This window comes from Contarinia nasturtii, unplaced genomic scaffold (genome assembly GCF_009176525.2).
Source record: "Contarinia nasturtii isolate CC-2019 unplaced genomic scaffold, AAFC_CNas_1.1 Cnas_scaffold_220, whole genome shotgun sequence".
Taxonomy (NCBI): Eukaryota; Metazoa; Arthropoda; class Insecta; order Diptera; family Cecidomyiidae; genus Contarinia; species Contarinia nasturtii.
Window position 1 is genome coordinate 2,074,453 of NW_022197577.1, and position 23,612 is coordinate 2,098,064.

Genomic DNA, 23,612 nt, shown 5'->3' on the forward strand with positions numbered 1-23,612 from the left:
GGAACAAAAATCGAACAGCATGTGTAAAATGAATATATGAAACCAGTCAATTACAAAAAAACTAATCATTCTATATTACTATTCCTGAATGTGTGAGCGTGTTGACATGTTTTTTCTCTGACGACTGTAGTCTCGAAAAAAGCGATCGATTGAACAACAATTATGCCGTATTATCCTTATTTATCACTCTCTGTAAATTGGGCAATCAATGTTTAAATTCGAATGAATTTGGGTACAAGATCATTCATACATCCAGAATGCAATAAATCGTCAATGTCTGTGGCAATAATTTTGTTTCAAAATATTTCTTCTTTTTTTTTATTTTTTTCTCTCTCGCACTAACACTAATTTAGAATAAATTTTCCAAATAACTAATCACCACACAAAATCACAAATCTAACGATCTAAATATTTTGTAATATATATAAATATGGGTCTTTTTCGAATTGAATAAATTTTGTTGCTATTTTGCATTAATTTTTATGTTTTTTCACATATTTTATTAAATTCTATCGATTTTTCTTTTTTGGTTGACAAACAAATTGTCTTGACTTCACATCAAATAATAAATATTTATAAATATTAAATAATTTCGCAGCCAATTTATAAAAAAAAAATGATTCTATTCCAACTTCTCAACGATATTGTCATCTGGTTTGTAGCATTATTTGGCGCCGCAACTTCCATACGCGAATTTTTCCATCACTGAAATGTGAAAAATTGATTATTTGATCATTAGAAAAATATGCACCGTTTAAAAGCGATGAATAGTGACGATACAGTCAACTGTCGATATTTCAAAGATTACATTTTTGACATTCAACTTTTTTCTAGCGAAAAAAGAGCATTTTGAACAGTGCTTCTGTTAGAAACAGTGATAATGCTTCAAAATATGTAGAAATGAATCATTTAAAAACATAACAAAGAAGCATGCAAATTAAGGAAAAAAAAACGTCACAAAATTGATATAACAACACGCAAAACAGCAGAAAAAGACTTATAAATAAAACGAATAAATTTCGACAGCCATGGAAAACTCCAAAAGAAAAATCAAAAACATCACACTTAAAATAGACAGAACTAGTGATTCCAAACTGATGTGTATGAGATAAAAAGAGCGAAAATGACCATACAAAAAAAAATCGGTAAAAAACAGGGACTGTTCTTCCGAGAAGAAGAAATGGTGAGAAGGAGGTATCCTCATTTTCAATTGAGAAGGTCCTCAATGCTCTCCACCCCATTTTCCTCCTCACAATTCCTCTTCATCAAAAGAACAATCCCTGAAGTAAAAAAAACAGACAAATGTGGAATAAAAAGGAGAAATGTCACAACTCCAACAAATAAATGGCATTTGATTGTTCAAACAAGTGCAACAGATAAAACAAATTCGAATGAAATGGGAAAATTGGTTGGATGAAGCATTTCATGATGGTAACGGTAATTACTTGTTGTTGGCTCTTTGTCTGTAAATCGATTTCAAGTCACCCGGCACGTCAAAAACGCTAATCTAGATCTCTAAATCATGTAATTGTCATGTAGTTATAAATATCAGAGGCACAAATTCATTTTTGCATTGACCACATGTTTGTTGGGTCAATTGCTTGCTTTTGTCGTCATAAAATTTAAGGTACATGGTTTGTTCATTATGTTGTTAACGAGTTTGCTACAATGAAACAAGCTATAGCTAACAATACTAGAAGAAGTGAATAGAATTGACACATTCTTTATGGTGGTGGAATCAAACGCCAAATCCGCACTTCGCCCGAACTATACGCAATTTCGGTATATGAAAAGAGAAATGCAGACAATTTCAAGGGTGGAAAAGAAAAAAAGAAAGAAAGAGAAAATCATTTGTTTTAGGAATTTTCGCATAAATTTGGATACGCGCAAGATCAATAATGGGAATAAGGAATAAAAATCTAATTTGATTAATCTATTTCTTAATCCATGCAATAGTCTTCGAAATATATCTTACTTGGCTGCTGTGTAAATGAGTTGTCTATTGCAAACAATGTCATTGATTGCTGAATCGGTTTTCATATCGGCAATGCTCTCGCAAGTATTCACATTCCATAGACGAATTATGCCACCGCGGCATGCTGACAACAAAATGTCATCCGAAATGGTCATACCAGACACCCAGCCTTTGTGTGCATTGTTCAGAGACTGAAATATTTGAAATTTTATGTTTATTTTCTTCATTCGAGCACATTTGCCATATATTTACTTGTTTTAATTCGCCATTTCGTAGATCCCATCGTTTGATGCCGGTATCACGACTGCCAGAGAATAGTTCAGCATCGGCACCAAGCGAATTTTTGGCCACAACCAACGCTTGAACGCCATCGTAATGTGGTGGTTCGAGGTGCAACAATGGGGATACGATGCCAGCAGCTGATGACACTTCGAACACTTTTACGTAATGGTCTTTTGATCCGGTTGCAACAAAATCGGTGCCATCTGGTCCTTTCCATGATGCAACGCACATTACAGCCGCCTGATGACCACCAATTAACTTTCCAACACATGAGAAACTGCCACGAAATATTTTAAGATATAATTTGTTCTCTCCGAAAGAAATATTCATAAAAAATGGGCAAAATTCACTCACTTTCTCAAATCCCATATTCGAACTTTATCCGATGCAGCAATGTATAAATTGCCTGTTGATCCCAAAGAGAGCGCCGTCACAGGCGATTCGCCAGTAGTGGATAGACCCAAATTTGCTGTACCGGACATTGTGTTTCCACTGGAACAAAGCGTTTTTACAGACTTTGTGTGGCTGGATCGCAAATCCCATACTCGAACAAATGCACCGCAGGCGGAAAACAATAAATTCGTTTTTCGATCATGTTCGACGGCCACGACGGGACCAGCATGCGATAATAGTCCGGTTGGACCATTTGATTTGCCCAAATCCCAAATTCGAACCGTTCGATCTGAGAAAAAAAAAGTATGGTTTAGCAGACTCTCACATACACTCCAATTCTAATAGAGATGTTTGAAAAATATTTGAACAAACCTGCAGCAGCTGTATATAAATTGTTGTCATTGACCTTGACAGCGAGAACAGAATTACTATGCCCTTCGACCACGTGGGTGCAATTCAATGGATTGCTAGGTTTTATCTAAAAAAACACAATTTGAAATGAGAATCATTAGGAAATCGGACTCAATTTTAAACATGAATTCTTACCTTTCCGCTGTATTCTCGGATCGATCCGCCGGGAACTAAAAATTTTTTTAGGAAAATTCGAAAAAAAGAACGATCGAATTATGTAAACAAATTCAACAAATATTGATGTACCTGGATCTTGTGTGCCGGCTCCCAATCGTGAAAAAACATCTGTGGCAGTATCTTCGCGTGACGTCATGCGTCGATAAATAAGCGGCGACGGTGGTGTTTGTTGATCATCGTCTCTGATTTTGCGTTGATGATTAGTTAGGCAGGTTAGTTAGATATTAATTGGAATAAAATAAAACAGAGTTAGTTTGGAATGAATGTGAAAATGGTCGTTTGTATTTTCATACGAATATTTCCAAAACCGCAAAAAAAAATCTACATTATGGTGCAATGGAATCAATGTGCTAAAATATGAATACCACAAATGATTGATTCTCTCAGTGTTTTTATCGAGAAAAAACATATGTGGTATGTGAAATATGCGAATAAAAAAAAATTCACAAGTGTAAATGAAAATGAGTGATGTGAACCATTAACTATGAATGTGACGTTTTAGCCCAGATTAATTGCATTAAGGAAGCGATGCGAATGAGATCGTAATGAATGATGAGTTTCATAAATGCTTTTGCGCGTCTTTCTATTTGGAATCAAATGAAATGACTTGTTTCACATTTTTTCGCTTCGTTTATTTTCACACAATTATGTTAAATTGAACATGAAATTCTTATCGAACATCATAATGATGATGACCACTGGCAAAAACGGCGTACATTAAAAGAGATTTGTTGAGTAAAATAGAAACAGAGTCACTCTTGTATATTGTGCAAAACCACATCAAAAATTAGATGAACAAACAAATTGAAAACCATTGACTTTGGATCGACGTTGTAGTTAAATGAAAATTCCCTATTAACAATTAAAAATCGTCGAATCCCACATTTGAAATTTCAAGTACAAGTGCAAGACAAGATAAATAAAAAAAAGAATAAGAAAATAATAGAAGTTGAATTGAACCTAACCTATACCTACACGTATCATTTAACATGCTAATGGTCGTATAAACGACGCTAAAAACTACAATAAATGCATAATAAAATGCATTCATATAAACACCAACGAATCTATTTGAAGAGTATCTACGATTTATAATTGCTATACTATCTGCATCGAAGTGGGATTCAATGGCAGTAGTGGTTGTTGTGGGTGGTGTTGATGATGACTTACAGTCCGGGCGATGCTTTATTTGGAAAGGGTCGACGTGTAAAACGCGGCGATGTATGTAGCGATACTGGTACCGATGGCGCTGAGTCCATCGACTTGCGCGGAAATAACGGCGATGATAGCATTGGATTATTCGAATGATTTGTGGTGAATGTGTGGCGTGGAGTTGTGTGAACGGACATCAATCCTCTATGGAAATGATTAAACAACCAGAAGGATAACGTGAACCTCTTTATGTGTGTTTGAATGTATGAAAGTGAACATAATAACCCAATTTTTTTTTTTTTTTTTTTTTTTGAAATAAACACAAAAATATGCAACAAATGACAACGAACCCAAATTGTGAGAAAGGGATTTTTTTTGGTTTTGATATGATTAAATGAAAGAAAATAAAACGCAATGGGGATAATAAAAAGAAATGAACCCACAAAAAAATAATGGGGATAAAAAGAAATTATAGAAGAAAGAAACAAAAGAAATTCATAAATAAAGCATGGAGAAAAACAAAATGAAAAAAAAAACGGAAGAAGATTACAAATTTGCTTTTTTCTTTAAAAAGTGAGTTGTGAGAGACACAAAATCTATTAGAAAAAGCCGAATCGTAGGATAAATGAATTTCGAATATCGAGTCTGATGAAACTTACTTAAGCGAACCGGGGGCAGACGGTACGCGTGATAATGGAATAAAACTACTACGTGTCATATCGGTCTGTTGCTGTTGTTGGTGCGATGGAGAATGCTGTTGCTGATACGAACGTGACATTTGATCAATTGACGAGGACGAATCACCGAACAGTAAATCTTGCGTCTGTGCAGTGCGTCTTCTAACTTTTGGTGTTCGTGGCGGTATCGTGTCACTATTTTGGTTTTTTTTTGTTTTCAATTTTCAAACATACAACACAATAACGAAAAATTTGGAAGAAAAAAACAAAATTATTTCCAATGTTTTTGTTATCTGTTCTCGGTTGCTCTTAAATTCTATTTTATGCTTGATTGTAAACCACACATAAATCTACCATTAATATTGAAGTAGATTTATTAAAAAATTAAAAAAAAGGGTCAAGTGTGTTACATTTTGTTAATTTATCCAACCGATTTGTGTTTAATTTGAGTAGTTGCATAGGTGAAACTACTTGTATTGCATTTGAAAAAGGCTTGCGTCTTTGTTATAACGTATAGGTTCTTTTTTCGAACAAGCATTAAAGTGGATTGTTTAATTGAGTAAATATCTTAAATTGACTTACGGATCGTTCTGGAGCATGGGTGAGGGGGAACGTGAATTGACAGTGCTGATGGTGTTATTGCTATCTATGGTTGGTCTCTGTCCATCTCCGTCTGAATCCAATGCTGTCAGATTGGTATACGTACCGCTGAACTTATTGGAGATTGTGGGCGTTGTGATCAATGTATCGGGGAATGCCACCGACGGATTTTGAGTCAATACATGCTGAAGCAATTGATGCTGAATGTTGCTTTCTTGTTTGATCTGAACCAAAAAAATCGATAGCTCATCAAAAAAATCACAAGAAAATTTCAAATTTCAATATTATTTTTTATGGGTCATATTCCACTTACATCGCTCAGAAGTGCCTCATTATCCATTAATCGATTCTGTGTTAATGCCGTTTCGCATGTTTGTAAAATGGACGAGCTTGTCAATTTCTCCAATAAAAACTTGGCTTCATCGAATGTTCGAATGTTTTCCAGCAAATTTTGAATATTCTGTGTATCGGATGTCGATTGTTTTCCATCTTCGATTTCAACAATCGAATGTTGCACCTGTGTTATGTTTTCTTGTACAAAACGTAGGCTAGATTTCAGTGTATCTGTGGAACAAAATAAAAATCCATGTGAAAGTGAGCTGAGATGAAATTTCTCTAAAAATTGTTACCTTCTTCCGATGCTAATTCAGGTGTATCTTCTGTTTTTTGACGTCGTTTTACGGCGTTCAAATCTTTGATCAATGATTCACGTTCGGCCACCAAACGCTCTAATTCACTTTCCAATTCGAACATTGTTTGTTTTGTGCGGGCCGCCCGATTGATTGTACGCTGTAACGTTTCCCACTTTGTTCGTGCTTGCTTCGGATTGAATATCACAGGTGTTTTCTTTGGTGGTAAACGACCGGCAGCTTTTTGACTCAAATGACTTCGACGATCACGTTTCAAAGCGGCCACTTCTTCAATGCGTCGCTTCAACACTTGATCTTTGGCCGCACTTTGTGTTTGCAACGATTTTATTGCATTCGATTGTTTACGCTGTTCTTTGCGCAACTGTGCAATTTCACGGGCCTTTCGGGTTTCGGCCTCCTTGTGACGGCTCATCTGTTCGTTCATTCGCTTGATTAGTTTTATCTGAAAAAAAAATACAATATTAACACTCCGAGGCTATCAATACAAGTCGATGTATATACTGACCTTCGCCGATTTCAATTCACTCAATTCCGCTTTCAGTGTACGCAACTGTGTCTCTTGTGCTTGAATTTCACGATGTTGTCGAGCATGTTCGCGTTGTGCCATTTGCAATTTCTTCAGCTCCTTTTGCATATCATTGATTTTTCTCTCATATTCTTCGCGTACCTTTTTTGTTTTATCGTTAGTTGTCGTTGAATTGGTCGTACCACCAATCGATGCGGTCATATTTGCCAACACTTGATCTCGTTCGCGTTGTGTGTTGATTATCTTTGAATTGAGCACATTCAATTTTTCTTCGTAGATTTGACGCATTTTTTCCATTCGATTTTTCGTCATTTCCAATTGTTCGATGAGCTTGCTCTTCAATTCAATGTCTTCGCTGATATCGATTAAATCCTCTTGACATACTGATTATTCAAAAAAAAAGGAGCAAAAAATTGAAATTCAATGGTAAAAATTGAAAAATATTCTTCTCTAACCTTTTTCTTCGGATTCATCTGAATCCTCATCACTGTCCGATTCGTTTTCGTTGTCAATCGATGTCGAATTATCTGGAAAGCCAGGCAACGATTTTGACATAAACATTTCTCGCTCTTTCTCCAACTTTCGTTTTGCCAAGTCAATCACATCTTCGACGTCTGTGAAGCATGGATAAAAAAAGAAACGATGAAATTCATAAAAAATGACCAGTTTCCAATCGATATTCAAAACAAACCTTCTGTATCGGCGAAAGTGATAAGATTTTTACGCGCTGTGTTCACCGTTTTCTTCAATTGTTGATACATTTGTTCGGATTCAATGAGTTTGGCTCTGAGTTTTTCAATTTCTTTGATGTATCGCCCGACTAACTCGGTCACGGATTTATCATTGGCTAAAAAAAAATCATGATTAATTTCAAAACACAAGCAAACAAATTCATTTCACACTTACACGTCGACGACGTCCATTCACTAGACTCTTTTTCAGCGATCAAATCGACATTTTTCTCGGTTACATTGTTTATCGTTTCTTGCATGGCTTTAATTCTCTGCTGAAGCCTCTTATTATCGGCTAATAGCATTGCATTTTCATGAAATGTATCTGTTAACGTTGAATTGCCCTCTGAATCCATTGTTCGTTTGCCTTGTTTATATTCGATCAATTCCATTTGCAATGCGGCAATTTCGCGGCGCAACAGTGAAATAGTTCGTGAACTTTGATCTTGATTTACAACCACCTTATTTGTTATGTTGCGTGCACGATTCGCATACTTTAATGTATTCAATGTTTCCATAAAGTCACGATCACTCGGTGAAACACATGCAATCATCAACGTTTGACTGTTTCCACCGAGTGAATCTTGCAGCAGTCGTGTCAATTTCGAATCTCGATATGGAATGTGTGTGGCTTTCTTCGTTGAATCTCCCAATGCTGAGATGACATTGCCAAGCGACAGCAAACCTGAATTGATGGAAATGCCCTCTTTGGCACGTTCACCGGTCGCACCAGTGCGCTTTAGTCGCTCTGAACCAGCCAAATCGACGAAATGAAATTTGGCCGTCAATGTCTCCAGATCGTCTTCCATAAGATTATTCTCTTCGCCAGATATGCGACGTTGTCGTTTAATAAGGATTGTGAAAATTGCATGACTACGTGACGATTGTGCGTTCATTTGTGTCGATGCTGTTGTTCGTGCCAATGCACCTTGTTGCAAACACCGCATTGCATCTTGTGGCCCATGTATCGGTTTGATTGTCGCATCTGGCACATTTATCGCTCCGGCACTGTCAGATGTTATTTTATATTGCTTTGTCTAGATTTCAAGGTATTACAAAAATGTGTTAGCGAAATTTGTTCATATTATTAAAAATAGCACTTCTGTTCAAATCAAAGACAACATGTTTTTGATGGTTTGAAATGAAAACATCGTCGTCATTCTCATCTAATTAATATATATGATGAACATGTGACGACTTTATTTGTCATTCATTGAGTTGACAAAATACGGTTGAAGTCACATCAAAAACATAAAACGTGTTATTAAAACTAATGAATTGACTACATCAAAAAGAAAAGTTGCCGTTAAAATGACATTGCAATTGTTTTAATAATGATGAATTTGTTGTTGTTGTACATTACCTTATTGTATGGATCGAGTAAGTCGATGATCTCTTCATTGTAAAGTTCCATGAACTGTGCACCAACGCTGAATTGCAGCATATCCATGCAAACGCCATTTTCATCGTATGGATTTTCCTTGAGATTGCCAATTGATGAAAACAAATGACGTACCGCCCGCGGTATAATTCCTTCTTGATCTTCATGGGTTTCGGTTTCGAATCCAGTGCCCATTGTAAACGTTTTTCCAGATCCAGTCTGACCATATGCCAATACAGTTGCGTTATAGCCTTTCATCGCACCGTCTACAAGACGCTCCACACATTCTTGGTAGATATCACTTTGTGTGGAATTGACATCGAAGACAAAATCGTAGGTGAATGCTTTGTCGGCACCCAAAATGATTTGCGGTTCGTTTGGTGTCACTTGTGTACATATGCGACACATATCGATTATTTCTCGCGGTATTTGCGGCCGGATTCTAATTAAATGAAATCAGATAGAAAAGAAAATAACAAACATTTAATTTTCGATTGAAAAAATGCGATTTTTTTGCACGCAATTCAAAAATTATTATGAAAATACAACATCAACCGATTATAGCCGTTTGAAAAAAGTGCTTTGCGGTAATATTTACGTAAATATACGAACAGTTGACGAATTTGTTTTGTTCCCAGAACTGAAAAGCATAGGTTCGCAAAACAATCACCGTAAATGATTGACAGAAAAATGGAAAAAGAAAATAATAAACATTCTAGATAACAGTAATTTTTTGTTTGCGCATCATGTAGATTCATTTAAAATGGAAATCGTTGAATCATGCGTCTGACTGGCTACAAAAACAGTTTTGATTACATGAAATGTTCGAAATGAACCGAGAACTCTGAATAACTCTTATGCAGTCGATTTTATGCAAAAAAATGCATTTATTTGTTGTTTGAAATACAGTTTGAATTGAATGTGTTTCGATTAAATTCAATGTTTTTGTTTCGAATATTTTCACAAAAATTGTTTGCAATTCTGTTTGTGGGAGAAAAGTCTACGTTATTACAGATATCAGACAAAATGGAGAGGGGAATTGCTTGATTGAATTACAGTGTGCCATATGGTAGATGTGGTAGTTGATTATGCTTTTGCAAACATGAAAACCTATCGGATGTTTAAAAATCAATTGACGACGAAATAAAAACAAAAAAACTGGCCGAGCGTAACGAACGTCGTCAAGTGAATCCGTTTTGCTTTCAAATAGCTGACTTTGGCACATACAATTGCAATAAAAAAAATGACGCTCGATTTTCACAACATGACAGTCTCAAAATATCAAACACATGTTCATCACTTCTCCGTACAGCTCTGACTCTATTTTTAATGAGTTTTTTTTTGTCGAAAAAAATGGTTGTGTCTCGATTCTACATACAAAGTGTCACTAATCATCAATTAGCAGTTCATTCTTGTTCTAATCAGGAAAAAAAATAATTTATGAGAGGAAAATGTCGATAATTTGTTTGGTGAACTTGGAAACGAGAAATAATAATCACACATATCAAATAGCGAGCAATTTGCCGATTTGCATAAAAACCGAGATAATTTGATCGAGTTATTAAAACACAAACAACTTTAGTCTTGACTCTAGGTGAAGTCATTGTAACCGAAAGTGTCTGAAACTGTTGCATGGGAGAAAAGAAAATACGCCTAGAAATACAAAACGCGAGACAGTGCTAGCGATCAATCAACAAGTTTATTTTTTCTTCTTTTATTTGTGTAGTTAATGTAATTAGTTATGCGTAGCGAACGGTTGAATTTCCGTAGTATGTATGTGATCATTTATCATGATTCTGAGCTGTTGGGCATGAACACAAATGGACGGCGTCAGATTTTTTCTCTCTCCCACCCTTTTTATATATTGTCTATATTCTTGAATTCGATGCTTTGCTAATAAATTTATAACGTTTGAAATTTGTCATGAACTACACATGAGTCGATGTTATGTTCGATTGAATGAAAAAATCGACATGCAATTGCGCATACTGTATTTTAAATCGACGTTGAAACGATATCTACAAACAATTAACATGTCAAGGTTGACTACACTGAACATAGAATTGCCATTAAGAAAAATCGACGAAAATATTTTTCTCAGCGTGTCTTTCGCGCGTTATTTCGTTTCAGTTTTTAATTTGTAATGCATCAACATAGTAAATCAAATCTCTAACGGAGCAAGTGCCATATATGGCACATCGGGGCTTTGGAATCTAACAGCACGAATATTATAGAAGAACGTGTAAGAGCCCAAAGGAACGGCAAAATTCAATGGGCTTTTTTAAATAATTTTCTTTACAAAATTGACGATACTAACAGTTTTGTCGATAGTTTATCGCTGAAACAATTAAAATGAACGCAGAAACGATAAAAGATAATATCGAACTCAGCATTTTTTGTAATATAATTAGTAGACGGCCCTTTTCCCCTTCACACTTCATTTGTTTTGTTTCGCTTACATTAACACTTTGTTTAGATAATGGCAAATATCGTTAAAAGATAAAAATGCCATTATCTTTTATTTTAACCGCGTAATTTAAATAAAATATTGCGATCGCATTTTTTGTTGTATACTTTTGTTCGTTCATTTGTTTATTTACATTTCGTTTTACTTGATTGTTGCACATGCTTGAGTGTTTGCGAAGAAAAAATAAAATTCACCGACGCCCAGCCACCTCGCAAGCGACAATGAATGGACCTCATTAATAAGTACAAATGATACGAATGAAAAAAGCAAACATTTGACTTGCATCATTGTCACATCATCGCACGTTGTGAGGTAAATGGGTTCGAGTGTGTCGAAGTGCGAACTGTTTTCACAAACACAGTGACTATCAGCGAAAATAGACTAAAGTTTCACAATATAGTAAATAATCATTCAATAATAACAGAAGTGAGCGAAAAAATAAAACTCTTATCTCTCTTACTTGAACGTGACCCACTGTTGATAATATATGGAGTTTAGTGGCACACTACAATTGAATCGTTGCGGAGAAAAAGTAGGTCTTATTTTTCTTCAAATAATACTGCAACATGAAGTTTTTTTCACACGGTTTATTTGTTGGAATACAACAAAAAAACTTTATGTTACAGTATTATTTGGAGAAAGATGAGAGCTCCTTTTTCTCCGCAACGATTCAATTATATTTTTTAGTATATCTTTATCAAACTTTGGGGGTTCCGTGTTGTGTCCTCCCTTGTCACCACGTGTCCGGGATTTTTCTTAGATCACAAAACGAAAAAAATGACCTTTTCCCCATTTGAACTTTTCAAATCCTTCGATTTGGGTTTTTTAACGAAAAAGTGACTTTTTTTCTGCTTTTTTTAATTTAATTTTTTTTGATTTGTCATACTCCTCCCGGAGATAAATGGCCCCTGCAGAAAAGTCTTACCATCTGTCTTTCAAGAAAACTGACTGTTTTTAGCAAGTGGTTTTCAGTAAATCGATACAAGAGCAATACAAATGTCTTCCATAAGCAAAACCAGAGAAAATAAACCAAATTCTTATGTACTCTCTCAAAACATTATTATTATTCAAATGATAAGTACGATTCACCTGATTTTGTAGCTCTAAACCAAAAATGGATACACTACTAAATGCATTAAATCAAATAATGTTCCGAAGGTTTTTCATCTCTTTCGGCGAAACATTGTTTGTCGTTTATTCAAATCTACTATTATTATTGTAGTTAATGGCTGCCCATTTTATTCAAGGCATAATCCGCCATTGAATTAAGTAATTTTCACCGCATTTTTATGGTAAAACGTAATAACTATGTCAAAAATGCCGTAAGGCCTGTAATTTCAAGTGTGAAAAAACGTTCTTCACCACACAAAAATGTCGATTACTGAATTTAAAAAAAAAGGTCTTTTATGGTTCGAACTTAATGAGTTTGTGTGGTATATTTGTTTTTCTCTATATATTTTTTAATCAACTTAAATATCATTATGTCACAAACAATCACATACACCTTATGAATCTGCCCACGCCCGTCGATCGGCTCGGTTTGATTCAATTTCATTCATAGAATTCAGCAAAACGAAAGAACGTCATAAAACTCACATACTGTGCGATGTGTGTAAACAATTCGATCAAAATCACAAAACAGATGTGTGACTCTCTGTGTACGTTTTGTCTGACAATGAGAATTGTAAACTTCGTGCTTTTCTCGGTGTATTTTTCGTTCTATTGACCAAAATTTATGCGAAATAAAAATTTCTCGGCATTTTCGTTTCATGTATCATCAACCTTGAAATTTCTGTTTTATTTCGGCAACAGTGCGCTATAAATGGATACCAAACTGTGTTCGATTGATTTTTACAGCCTGATGAATACGGAATCGTGTGTAAAATCGCAATCGTTTTATTGTTTCCTTTAAAATGAGCTGCTGACACGCAATTCTGTCTTTTTTTACCTACACCATTCCATTAAACATTAAAAATGCCATTACGATCAACAACAATTTGAAATGATCTCATCCAGCAGATTCCATTAATGACATTCACAAGTGCAACAGCGATCAATTGCTTCATAGGACGCATTCATGTGCCGTCTCTTTTTGTATTTTGTCAACAAATTTGTCATTTGAATTAACATGAATTGACTTGTATGCATCATGCATTGAACCATTGTCGCGATTTCTACCAACTACCAAGTGACACATTCAACGCAAAACTTGTTTAAACTGAAAACTCAATATTTGAATTGGCCGCATCTGTATCTCGCTGTCATTTTATCAACATATGGACATTTTGTATTTAAATATCATATTAAAACGATATCTTAATCAAAGATGCATTATGTAAACACGAAAAAAGAAACAAGCAGCGCAATGAAAATGTTTAATTGAAAGTAAAAAATGCCACTTTATTGACGTCTTCTCTGATTTCATCGTTTTTTTCACTCTTTGTATTTTAATTAGCCTCTTTTATACAACCAGTATTCGATTCGTGTCTTATCAAAGCGGTAATCAGTTTATTGCACGTCATTTCTTTCGATATATTTTCTGTTTTATGTTGCGCGCTTTTATTTCCATAGTATTCAAATCGTGACTCGTGTTATTCAAATAATTTTTTTTCTCAAATTTTCGATAATTTTGAAGGATTTCATTTTAAATTATCACTTTTTAGGTCGAAAGAGCTTGAATTCAGTTTTAATTAACTCGTTTGGTTGGAACCCGTCAATTTTATATGGTGAGACCGAAACTCACACGGAACAGGTAGTTCAAATATTTACACGAGTGAAGTGATATTTACTTCTCGCTTTTCATATTTACACAATGTTCTAGGCTTATCGACACCGAGAGAGATATTGAGATTTTGTTTATCAAGACATGCGCCGCATCCTATTTCAATAAATCTCTCCATACAGAATAATAAACCGTCATTGGCTGACTCTTGATTACAGTCAACAACGATGCCATTTTCTATTTATTTATTCTTTAATTTGAATTTAGCTAAATGAATCGAGGTTAACGACTTTGGCGAACACATGCACTATTAGGAAATCGCATTTAGATGAAGCTGACATCAAACATTAAATGAATTTATGCTATGTATCAGACAACAACCGTTTGTCGAAAGAACGGAAATAAATGTGCTGCCTTGACATAATATCCTCCGTTCAGCATTCTTTGGTTATTTATTTGTTTCGTTTTTAAGGCGCAACTTTCTAAACGTTTTGGACTCGGAGGTATTGACATGCTGAGGCAGTTAAAAAAAAACTCGTAGAAATTAATGTCAAAGTGATGAAATTCTCATGCTGAAAATGACGAATAATAAAAAAAAGGAGATAAAACGTTAACAGTTCGTTTTTAAAGAAAGACATTATCGCTTTGAATGTATTACATCCAATTTTCAGTTCAAGTACATCTTAATTTGAATATTATAATGAACAATTGAAGAGAATAAGAAATCGAACACTATGAGAGAAGTACTTGTTTATCAGCCAATGTTCAATAAATCATTAACTCAATCTTAGTATGCTACCACTACAAATTGGTTCAATTTCAAGTGTCTGCCATCACAATTGATTGATAAGCCAGCCTACTTTCACCACTTTACGCTTGACTTTACGAGTACTTCTTTTTCGAATAATAAATTTATCTCAATTGTCGCAATGAATCATTTGAACATATATTCATGTGTGAATGTCACATTCGAAGAACTCGTTCTACAGTAGCTTCGTCAATATAATAGCTTCATTAAAATATAAAAAAACAGTAATTATTAAACAAATATAAAAATGTTGACATACACACTCAAATGAGTCGATTGCACTTTTGGTGTTATTGCGTTGTGTGTCGTGTTCAAAATAATCGTTATTTACCAATCAATATTTACACCACAAAAAAAGAATCGTCTATGACAACATAAAAAATGGTGATTTTTCGTGAGCTAGAAAGCTAATTGATTTTATTGGATATCTAGGAACTAGTTCCATAGCCCAGTATTCTTTATTACATGTAGAAATTGCTTTTGGTGGAATTTCGTTTGTTTCGTCGCATTTTTGGAAAATGATAACGAATAATCGATGGAATTACGTCGCTCCGGACGCTCCCATGCGAGTGCATTTCAGTTATTGTCGTGTTGTTACACTTTTTCATTAATTTTAACAACCCACAACGAGCTGGTCCGCCCAAGCGCGCCCAAGTCTGTCTCGCATTGTAGAACTTTATATTCAAACTTTTCAAATAAAACTCATCGATTGACCCGGCAAGCCATAAAATAAATTGGGAAAAATCGGATTGGAAGCAGGTTACTAGAGCACTCGTTTTATTGATAACTGTTTCGGTAAATATCAAACAGAAGTCCACCTTTGGTGGATATCAATGACCTAAGGCACATGTGGTACGGCGTTATTTTCGTCTATCGATTTTTTTCACGGTGCTTTGAACTTTACTTATATGCACATTTAAAATTCAACTGACATTAATATTTCAAGTGGTTTCCAAATGCACAGAAAGTGGAAAATATGACATATTCATAATTAATGTTAAAGCCGATTTTGAAAGCGAAAGTCAGAGTCCAGTTTTGATGTGGATTTTTTGATAAAATTCTTACGTTTCGAAGAAGAGAGGTATTATCATAAATAAAATACTGCCGTGCATAACAAAAACATGTTCCGGACACAAGTTACTGTCTATGAATGTTAAAAAGGGCAAAAGGGCATTTAAAAAAAAATGATAATTATATACGAAAACGTGTTCGGAAGCATGTTCAAATTCTACGTAAACATCGTTAGTCAATGTTCAAGTTTAAGACTGAGAAAATTTCCCGTTATTAAAATTTTCGAGCGACAAAAAAAAACATCCAATAATAATAATGAAACAGATATAAATAGGATTGCGGCCAAAGGAGTGGAAAAAACCGTTTTCATGATCATTCTGTCGTTTAATAAACAATAAAAACAATCGTCGCCACATTTATTTGTTTCGGTTGAATTTGTTTGAAACCTGTTCAGTGTTCACACATTCATTATTTCAGATCGATGATAATGTCATTTAAATGATTTTCTGTTGTATACAATCGAAACGATGGATGGAAGATATTTTGCATTTTGTTGGTGAGATCAAAGAAATGCGCAATATTTTGCGGTCAGTTTTTTATATTTCATTTTTGCAAGTCCATGAATTTGTTATTAATTAATTAAAATGCATCGATTTTGAATAGTGACAAAAAAAAATTCGCATTGTCATTGAATCTATCTGTCGAAAATGCCAATGAAAGTCATCGTTCGCGGTGCCCGATGATTCAAACCACACGAACATGGTCAATTTTGGTTGAATGTTACACTAAATCTCATCATCCAATCGCAGTTTCATTCAATCGGTAGACGGAGTCTGCCTTAAGTTGGATTTCGATCATATAGGTGTCCTAATAAAGCATGCCAATGATTCGATTACTGTTTTTGGCATGGTTTGTCATCCGCATGACAGGCGCGCGAGTGGCGGAAGGATTTCTTTTTTGCGATGAAATTACATTTGCCGCAGCAATTAAGCTAAAGCGATCGAAGTGTGAGGTCATCGAAATGAATTTTGCCTTTGACAACGCGTCAAATTCACAGCGGTGTTCATCTAATTTGTTTTTTTTTTGTTTGCCAAGAAAGAAAACATTTACCTACGTAAACGTTTCTGTCTAAGAAGTTATAATTTTTATAGTGCAACGCATTTTAAACAAATTTGAAATAAAAAAAATTGAAAGAAAAAACAACAACAACAACGCACACGCATACTTTGGTAAAAGCAACACACACTTTGGATTAAAGTATTCAAGTAGTAACGATCACGAGATGGAGAGAGAGAGCAGAAAAAAAATCATTTGAATAATTTATGAAGTTGATGCTGTATTTGAACATAGCTGAATTAAATGTGTATGTAATAACTTACCTGACGGCTACCCGAACGCAACAGTCCATATCGTCCTCTGCCATGGTTGCTATCCAATTTTGGTGTTGTTTATTCGATGTTTTTTCGCGTCACACACACAAAATCACCTATCTGAAAGAAAAAAAGTCAAACATGTCAAAATCAGTTTTTGGAGCCAAATACAACACACAAATCAATATTGGAAAAAAGTGAATAAATAAAACTGGTGATTGTTTTTTCGGTGTGCTGTGCAATGACACCATATGCTTGTTTTCATCAAATTTATACATTCAACTCCATTTTCAATAGCCAATTCAATTATTTGCTCGATTCAAGGGGTTTTGAAACGACAAAAGCAAAGACCACACCTTGTGCGTGTAACAGAATTTACTACTGCTTGCTCTACAATCTACATCTCAAAACTGATTTACTCCACAACTTGTCGTTTGAATATCTATTCAAAACAAAAATTCGCACATATAAGTATGCAAATGGTTGAAAAGCATCGATCGAAATAACATCACTTTGGCTGTCGTCTCAAAAATTATCAGATCTAGACGCTATTGAGCAGAACATCCCGACAAAAATATCGTTGAAGTGGCATGTTTTCAAGGTAACTTGATGATTGCGTGATTTCAAATGTGTTTTTCGTCAACTTCCGTGGAAACAGCAGAACCAAAAATAAAAGACTCACTTTCGCCGTTCAAGTGAATGTCAGTCAAAATATTGATTATGGTTTTAAATTTCAAACAAGTAAACGTAGTCAAGCGTAACATTTTCCGACATTTTTCATATCTACCGCTCAAAATTTGAGACAGTCACAAACGGATGAGTTGGTAACGACGAGGAAATGTTGTGTGCGACACTTTGAAATTATTTTTATGTATTATAAAATAGTTGACGTGACAACTTCGATGTTGAGAGTTGTACCGGTAAGAGTAACTCAGGTAGAAAGGTAAGCAGTCAGGCAGACAGGAAAAGATGAAAAACCATAAAATCACTCCAAAATCGTCATAAAACACGAATGAATGTGAAGAGAAAAAGAAGCAAACAATTTGCTTTCGTTTAGTTTATCTTGTTTTATTCTCAATATCCGTTGGCAAGATGCAGTATATGTAAATTTTCCCATCCCTTTCTCAGACAATTCATGCTCAATGGTCACAAATATGAGAATTTGCGATTGAAATGAAAGGTAAAACATTTGAAATGCAGAAAATACGATAGTTGAATGCAAAGTAGATGAACCACAACAAAAATGCCACAAACTGTGAGAAAGACACGAGAAGACACGATGATCGGGCGTGGGTTGTTTGTAGGAAAAACTGTTTCTATATTTCAAATAAACAATAAGAGTTGACAACAGAAAATGGCTTATATTTTATGGAAAAACAGTTGACAGATAGATGAAGTGCGATTGAAATGCACAAAAAAGGAGAGTTGAAAGTTGGATAAAATTAGCTTGAAGATTCAAAATAAGCTGTACAATTTTATTGTGAGTTTTTAATTCCCTCCGGTTGTTAAAATGCATGTTGTTTGTCATATCTTTGAATGCCTGTTAACAGCGAAAATCCAACTTGTGACGCTGCCACGTCTGCGGTGTTTAGACAAAGAACACTCTATGTTTTTTCAACTTGTTTTTCTGATGCATCTTGAATTATTTCAAGCAACGAATACATTTATTTAATCAAAACACCATTAAATCAACGCAGTCCAACTGATTACATTACACTTTATTCGTCTTTATCTCACTTTGGTTCGGATTTTAATGAGTTTATCTGAAATGCGGCTTTCTTTCTCAACATGAGAGAATGAGATTGCATGATATTCTAATTCTTTGAAGTTTGTGTATGTGTGTGTGAGACTGTGAGTGCATTGAGCGGCATGAACAGTCTAAGCAATAGTTCCTAGTATAAAATTAGCATCAAGTTAAGCGGAACTCGAAACGTGGTGAGAGATGCAATAAACTATACTGAACGAAAAAAGAAACAATATTATTATTTATGGAGTTGCCACAATGATTTCGAGCACACAATTTATTGAAAGAAGAGAAGAGAATAAAAAATGCTGCCGATGTAGGTGAGATAAACGAACAAACAGAAAAGACAACTCCAACTCATCGTCGCACACACAGAGAGACGTTCACGAAACTCTGAGTAATATTCCATTTATTAAATGAGAAAAATAGCAATAGAAATGGCGGTGAATATGCGTTTTTAACAACATCACAAAGTGTTTTAGCGTAGGAAGCGCTTTATGATGTGATTCGACTAAATGCATGACCAAAGGTCTCGAATTGCTTACGGATAGAAATTTGAGTTGAATCTAAGCACAAAGATTGCCACGAACGATTTCCAAACAAAGCATTCTCTCATACAGCGACACATTTCCATCTCTTGAGACTCTCAATACAAACTCATCTATCTTTACGGCAATCAACATCTTCTGTTACAGAAAAATCAACCAACATTCAACATCGAGACCGTCAAATATCGTAAATTTGTCGCTCAAACGAATTAATCAAGGCAAAGCGGCGTTTCACATGCAGTATTCTACATACAAATTTTTTCAAAGCAACAAATCGCTTTTGAAGCATTTAATTATGTCGAAAATTCGAAGCCTACATTTTTGAGTGTGGCAAGAAAGTATGCGACATCAAAAGGCCAACGGTTGAAAAATGGCAACAACAAGGCAATGCACACAAAAAAAACCAGCGAATTTATTATACCGACATAGAGCAATGAAAACAATGCAGGCACAATTTCATGATGGTTGTAATAACATTTGTTTAGTCTCTTGAAATTGTTGTTGTATTTCTACATCGGCGACCGCCTTTTGTTACTTCATTCTCATGAAAGTGAAAACAATGTTTCATTTCTTTTTTAAGGAAACCGCGATACGTTGTAGAATGTGCACAGTATACCGCATCAATGCCATTTTCTCTCTTCTTTGCCTTCCTACTTTCTGTCGTTCAATATTCGCACGATTTTTAATTTGTGCGCACACACAATAACAACAAAAACAATGCAACAGTGGTTTGCAATAATCACAACCGAGATGCAAACGAATTTGTGGCCTCGACAAACACACATACATACAATGGGTTTTTGTGTACTATGCAAATCGACATTATTCTCGTGATATTTATTCGGTTTTATTGGTCTTTCTTTTCCTTGGCTTTAAGCAGAAAGAAAACTGTAAACAATTACTCAGAGCGACCACACAGCAGCAAACATAAAAATTCTAATTTTATAACGTTTGGCTCGCGATTTCGATACACTCTGATTCGACGATAATTGTTATTCGGTCAGCGAAAATTTGTTTTTTTTTTTATGTTCAGCCATTAAAACTTGCTTCGAATTTTATTGTCATCGAGCATAGTTGAAATTAAAAAGGGGGGTCAAATAACCCTTGCAATCTGAGTGTAGCCATGTATTCATCGGACCATCATCCGATCGGAGGAATTTCATAAGATACTTATAATTTTAATGCCGCCTTATAATTTTCAATCGATCAAGCGGATGTGATTGTCGCATATAATTACAGACGACAAAGCAAGTTAAAAGTAATTAGCTTATGTTGGATCTCGGATCGATTAAGATACTTTAAGCTTACGGGCCACACACTCACCATACATTGTATTAACTAATGACATTACAAACGTACAACACTTGTTTCGCTAATACCGTCTTAATCACAAAACATAAAATCCATTTCAAAATGCTGGTGATGTTGCAAGTGTGTTTATTGTGCAAAAGGCCATTTCAATATACATAGATCCGAAGATTATGCAAAAGTGATATTAAAAAAGGGTATCCTTCGATTTTGCAAACGTTAAAATTGTGGATTGCAATTAAACTGCAGCCCGAAACCCATTGAAATTTGCAAAAAACGATTTGAAATAATAGCAAAATTTTGTGGCGTGGGTTGTGTGTGGCATAAAGTTGAATGAAATATAAAAAAATTGTTCACAAATAAAATGGCAAATATTTTCTTGAATGAAATCACAAATGATTGTATTACGCGTGTGTTTGTGTATATATATATTTGTTTCGATCGCATTTGCCATGGTTTTCATTCGACTGTAATCTGTATTTACCAACGAACGCTGCGTTTGCCGTACATTTTTCACGTATAGAAATATTTCACAAGCCAATTCCATTGTAATCTTTGTTGAACAACAAAAAAAAAATCGGTTTCAAGTTGCTGTTGTTGATTTTTTTTTTCTCGCATACAAATCGACTTGTGCCAATTTGTATTGGTGAAACGCGAAAATAGAAAATATCACTTGAAAAATATCTACCTGTTTTTCTGTTTCTCTTTGCACCGTCTATCGACGAAGAAAATGCGGTTTTATTCAATGTTTTCTGACTATCTCGTTAAATTCGCGACAGAAAATATGATGTATGCTGGTCGTCGTCCGTCAAAAAATCGTTCTCTCTAATTTTAGCCGTTGATCAATTGGGTTTTGTGTAAATTATCGCAAGTCTTGTTGGTTGTAAGCCGTTGAATAGTAGCCATAGTCAGCAATTGTTGTTCAATTAAATCGTACGCTCGGTGCCTTCTTACAAAAATATTTTCTTCTCTTTCTTTTATTTTCGCTCACTCTTGACGCAAAATTTTTTTTTCACAAATTTTTCTTTACGAACTTAGAATGATGATTGACGAGTGGTGCAAATTAAAATGAAATATGTGCACAAGTTTCAGTCGGAAAATTGGTACACTAATTAAACAAAAACGATAATTGAAGAAGCGAAACAAACGTTCAATCGATGAATTACATGTTCTTTGATTATGGTTTTTCAGTCGAAGTCACTTTTGCGAATTGTGTTTGATTAGAGAAAGTGCATTTGTTATGGACAATTTTTACATACACACACACATAAGTACACACGGCTCGGTGTGTCTCTTTCACTTTTCAATTCTCATGTAAATTGTTTATTCTAGCACAAACTGATTGTGTTTGAAACAGCGAAAAACCAGATTTTCTTTTTCGTTCGAATATTTACCGCACTGTAACAAAAAGCACCTTAAATATTCTTTGTTTGCGTTTTATTTTGCAGATTATATGACGGGTATTTAATTTCACACAGTACTGTGCATTCCCTGTATGCGGACAAAATGGAACGGATGAATTGAGTTCATTTGTGTTTTGATGTCTGTTGCCTTGGACTTGAATTTTGTCGTGAGATTTAACTGTGTGATTCAACGGTGATTGAACTAAACTGATCTGTGTGTCTCCAACTGGCAAACGACGTAGCAACGACAAAAGAGAAGAGAATATAAAAAAATCAAAATCAATTGCTTGATTCGCTTCTAAAATTGTCCTTTGACCGAACCGATTTGATACACTCTAACGATGACAGATAAATCACACACAGCAAAACTCGATTGCTTATCGATTTTTCGTTCGATGACTTTCGTTGGGGTTGACTCAACCACTATCTCGCCTCTATTCACATTTATTCAATTATATTTATTCAACGACATGCATTTTCAATTTAATATTTTTTGCAAAGTAAGTTCTTTTGTATCACAATACTAAAGTGGTTCTTTTTTTTGTTCTTTCGTTCCCTTCAATTTTCGGAACACAACACACGCATACACAATGTTTATATATTTGGTTTTAATACAACGCGTTTCCAAAATGAGCGAAGCAAACACGAAAGTAATGAAACTTATTTGATTTGAAAAAACAAAATAATTGGTTTGCAGCGCAAAAATTAAGCACATAAAACACGATTTCAATTACATGGTGTCAGAAGCGAAAACAAAACAAATATACACGGTGAGCGGAAGAGAGAGAGAGAAAAAACGAAATGAAAAAAAAAATACAAAAATTAGGAAAACTAAAATGAAACTTAAGGTGTACACAATGTATATGGTTTTAACATCGTGCGTACTCGTTTCGATTAACTACACACGTTTTTCGAATTGTTTCTCTGAATGAGTGACTGACACCGCGGAAAGAGAATCATCTACTGAGCATAACCAACCAATTTAATTCATTCGCTTGGCTTGCCTCTGTACCTCTCTTTCTCGCTCCCTCTTTATCGCACACGGTTCCACTGTTTTACATCGAATTGGCCATTCTTGTTACGATATACAAATACATGGAAACTACGATGAATTTTTTTTTTCGATCGGTCAGTGTTTGTACAAATGAACCCATCTCCAATACTGTTTACAAGTGTAAATGAATAACGCACCCATACCAACAACGGCCATCATACGAAATGTAATGCCCTTTTATTGTATGTAGAATGCATGACGACAGAAAGAGAATAAATATTG

General features: G+C 34.8%; 1 protein-coding gene across 5 annotated transcripts; it reads right to left on the reverse strand.

The window, feature by feature from the left end:
* Window positions 1-436: 436 nt before the first annotated feature.
* LOC116336908 (kinesin-like protein KIF21A) lies at window positions 437-23,289 on the reverse strand. Of its 5 annotated transcripts, XR_004200758.1 has the most exons (20): window positions 21,622-23,288; window positions 17,343-17,453; window positions 8,938-9,397; window positions 7,750-8,611; window positions 7,535-7,690; window positions 7,299-7,457; window positions 6,823-7,226; window positions 6,297-6,759; window positions 5,981-6,231; window positions 5,650-5,891; window positions 5,050-5,262; window positions 4,409-4,594; window positions 3,308-3,420; window positions 3,197-3,231; window positions 3,023-3,128; window positions 2,612-2,939; window positions 2,228-2,534; window positions 1,976-2,166; window positions 1,446-1,767; window positions 437-705 (listed from the first exon to the last, which is right to left on the reverse strand). XR_004200758.1 is itself a non-coding variant. In XM_031761112.1 (19 exons), the coding sequence occupies exons 2-19, from the start codon at window positions 17,384-17,386 to the stop codon at window positions 648-650; spliced, it is 4,578 nt and encodes a 1,525-aa protein (XP_031616972.1). In that variant the 5' UTR covers window positions 17,387-17,453; window positions 21,622-23,288; the 3' UTR covers window positions 437-647. The 5 variants fall into 5 exon arrangements, 4 of the variants coding, with proteins under 4 accessions (XP_031616972.1, XP_031616974.1, XP_031616973.1 ...); XM_031761112.1 differs by lacking the exon at window positions 1,446-1,767; XM_031761114.1 differs by lacking the exons at window positions 1,446-1,767; window positions 5,050-5,262 and having other exon boundaries at window positions 21,622-23,289.
* Window positions 23,290-23,612: the final 323 nt, after the last annotated feature.